General features: G+C 35.2%; 1 protein-coding gene across 1 annotated transcript; it reads right to left on the bottom strand.

The window, feature by feature from the left end:
- Positions 1-996: 996 nt before the first annotated feature.
- LOC147515254 (uncharacterized) lies at positions 997-1,554 on the bottom strand. The gene has a single exon (XM_086592848.1). It carries the CDS (start codon positions 1,552-1,554, stop codon positions 997-999), a length of 558 nt encoding a protein of 185 aa, XP_086448974.1.
- Between the last annotated feature and the right edge of the window lie 480 nt (positions 1,555-2,034).

Raw genomic sequence — 2,034 nt, 5'->3', positions numbered from 1 at the left:
TGATGGTACTTGGATAGTCATGTACAGATTATAGTAGAAGCCCTTATTGCTGGTAACATTGGTTTGCCATTAAACCATGATACAGTCGATCCACATAGACACTGAGTGGAAGCGTAGAACTGTAAAAGGCATAAGTTACTTCTTAATTTAGGTTTAGGTTTCGCTTTCGTTAAATTGTGTTTATGATTGTGCTGTCATGAATAATCAAGTACAACATGACAGATGGCGCGTATGATTGTGTTTATGATTGTGCTTTCGTTAAATTGGTAGATTTTACTTGCTCGGCGTGTTGACGTTTTATATAAATTCTTTTTCAGGTGATCCATATAGTTAACGGAGTGCCACTTAATTAGATAAGAATAGTGGGTTACAGATGGCGCGTATCAGACTAAGTAGTTCTTAAAATATTTTTCCTTTCAAGTTGTAATAAGTCGAGGACTTATTTATTTTGTTTGTAAGAAATATTTAATTTCCTCGAATGGTGTATCTATTTGATATCATGTTGATTATGGAAAAGTATTGAAAATACAAGGAGATTATCAGGTATGACAGGATGTAATAATGTAGTTTATGATACATTGCAGGTATGACAGGATTAATATTATGAAAAAGTATTGAAAATACAAAGGAGGCTCTGTCCATTATTTTTTTTATTATTATTATTATTTTTTTGTTCTTCTTTTTTTTACACTTTAAATTAATTCAAAAGATAGTTTATAATATGTAACTTCGAACACATAATATTTGAAATACAAAACTTAAAAGTTACATATAACACAACATACAACATTGAAACGTGAAGACTGGAACTTGGAAATAATAAGACAACAAACAACTTTATTTATTGGTTTGAACTTGGAAATAATAAGACAATAAACAACTTTATTTATTGGTTTGAACTTGGAAATAATAAGACACCAAACAACTTTATTTATTGGTTTGCACGCCATTCCCACAAGTGATTAATTAAGTGTTGTTCTAATTCTCTATGCTCAGCTATTTGTGCATGTTAGCTAAACATTGCAGGACTCTTATAAATTCAACATTACTAGTGTCTCGTTCAACAACAATATGTGGGACAGCAGCCTCTTCATAATTATAGTTCCTAGTAGGTGGTAAACCTCCAAACTCTTCTGCATGCACATATGTATGTCTTTCTTCTTCCACAATCATGTTATGCATAATTATGCATGCTGACATAACATCATGCAACATATTTTTCTCCCATAGGCGAGCTCGACCCCTAACAATGGCAAATCTTTTTTGAAGAACTCCAAATGCTCGATCAACATCTTTCCTGTAACACTCTTGCATCTGTGTAAAAATTTGTTCTCTTTCACCTCTAGGTTTTCTTATCGCTTTCACTAGTGTAGACCATTTAGGATATATACCATATGTCAGATAGTAACCAATGGTGTAGTTTCTACCCATGAGAGTGTAGTTTGCAGGAGGGGTAAGACCAAACATGAGATTATTGAAAAGAGTAGAGCACCACAAAACATTAACGTCATTATTAGTACCTGGTAGGCCGAAGTAAGCGTACCATATCCACATGTCGTAAGAAGCAATTGCCTCGAGTACGATGGTTGCAGCTCTATGTTTTCCCGTGTACTATCTTGCCTACTCAGTTAGACATGCTTCCCAAGTCCAGTGCATACAATCGAGACTACCAAGCATTCCTTGAAACCACCTTAGCTCAGCAACGTTAAGCAACCTTGCAATGTCCTCCTGGTTTGGTTCTCTCAAATATTCGGGACCAAATGCCTCCACTATATGTTGGCAGAACAATTTTACATATTAGAGTATGGTTGATTTAGCAATGTGGAAATACTGATCCAGAAAATCAGCTGGGGTTCCATAAGCTACCGTTTGCAATGCACACAACATTTTTCCCTGAGACGACAATTCGACTTTACTAGCTACGTCATATTTCTTCTTCCAAACGACACTATGTTGCTTTAGGCGACTCCTAATCCTCAAGAATAGCTTACTACTCATTCGGTTACGACTGTTGAAAATGCCTTCATCATATGT

This window comes from Coptis chinensis, chromosome 2 (genome assembly GCF_015680905.1).
Source record: "Coptis chinensis isolate HL-2020 chromosome 2, ASM1568090v1, whole genome shotgun sequence".
Classification (NCBI taxonomy): Eukaryota; Viridiplantae; Streptophyta; class Magnoliopsida; order Ranunculales; family Ranunculaceae; genus Coptis; species Coptis chinensis.
The sequence above is the reverse complement of the archived record's forward strand: the minus strand, read 5'-3'. Positions and strand labels throughout refer to the sequence as shown.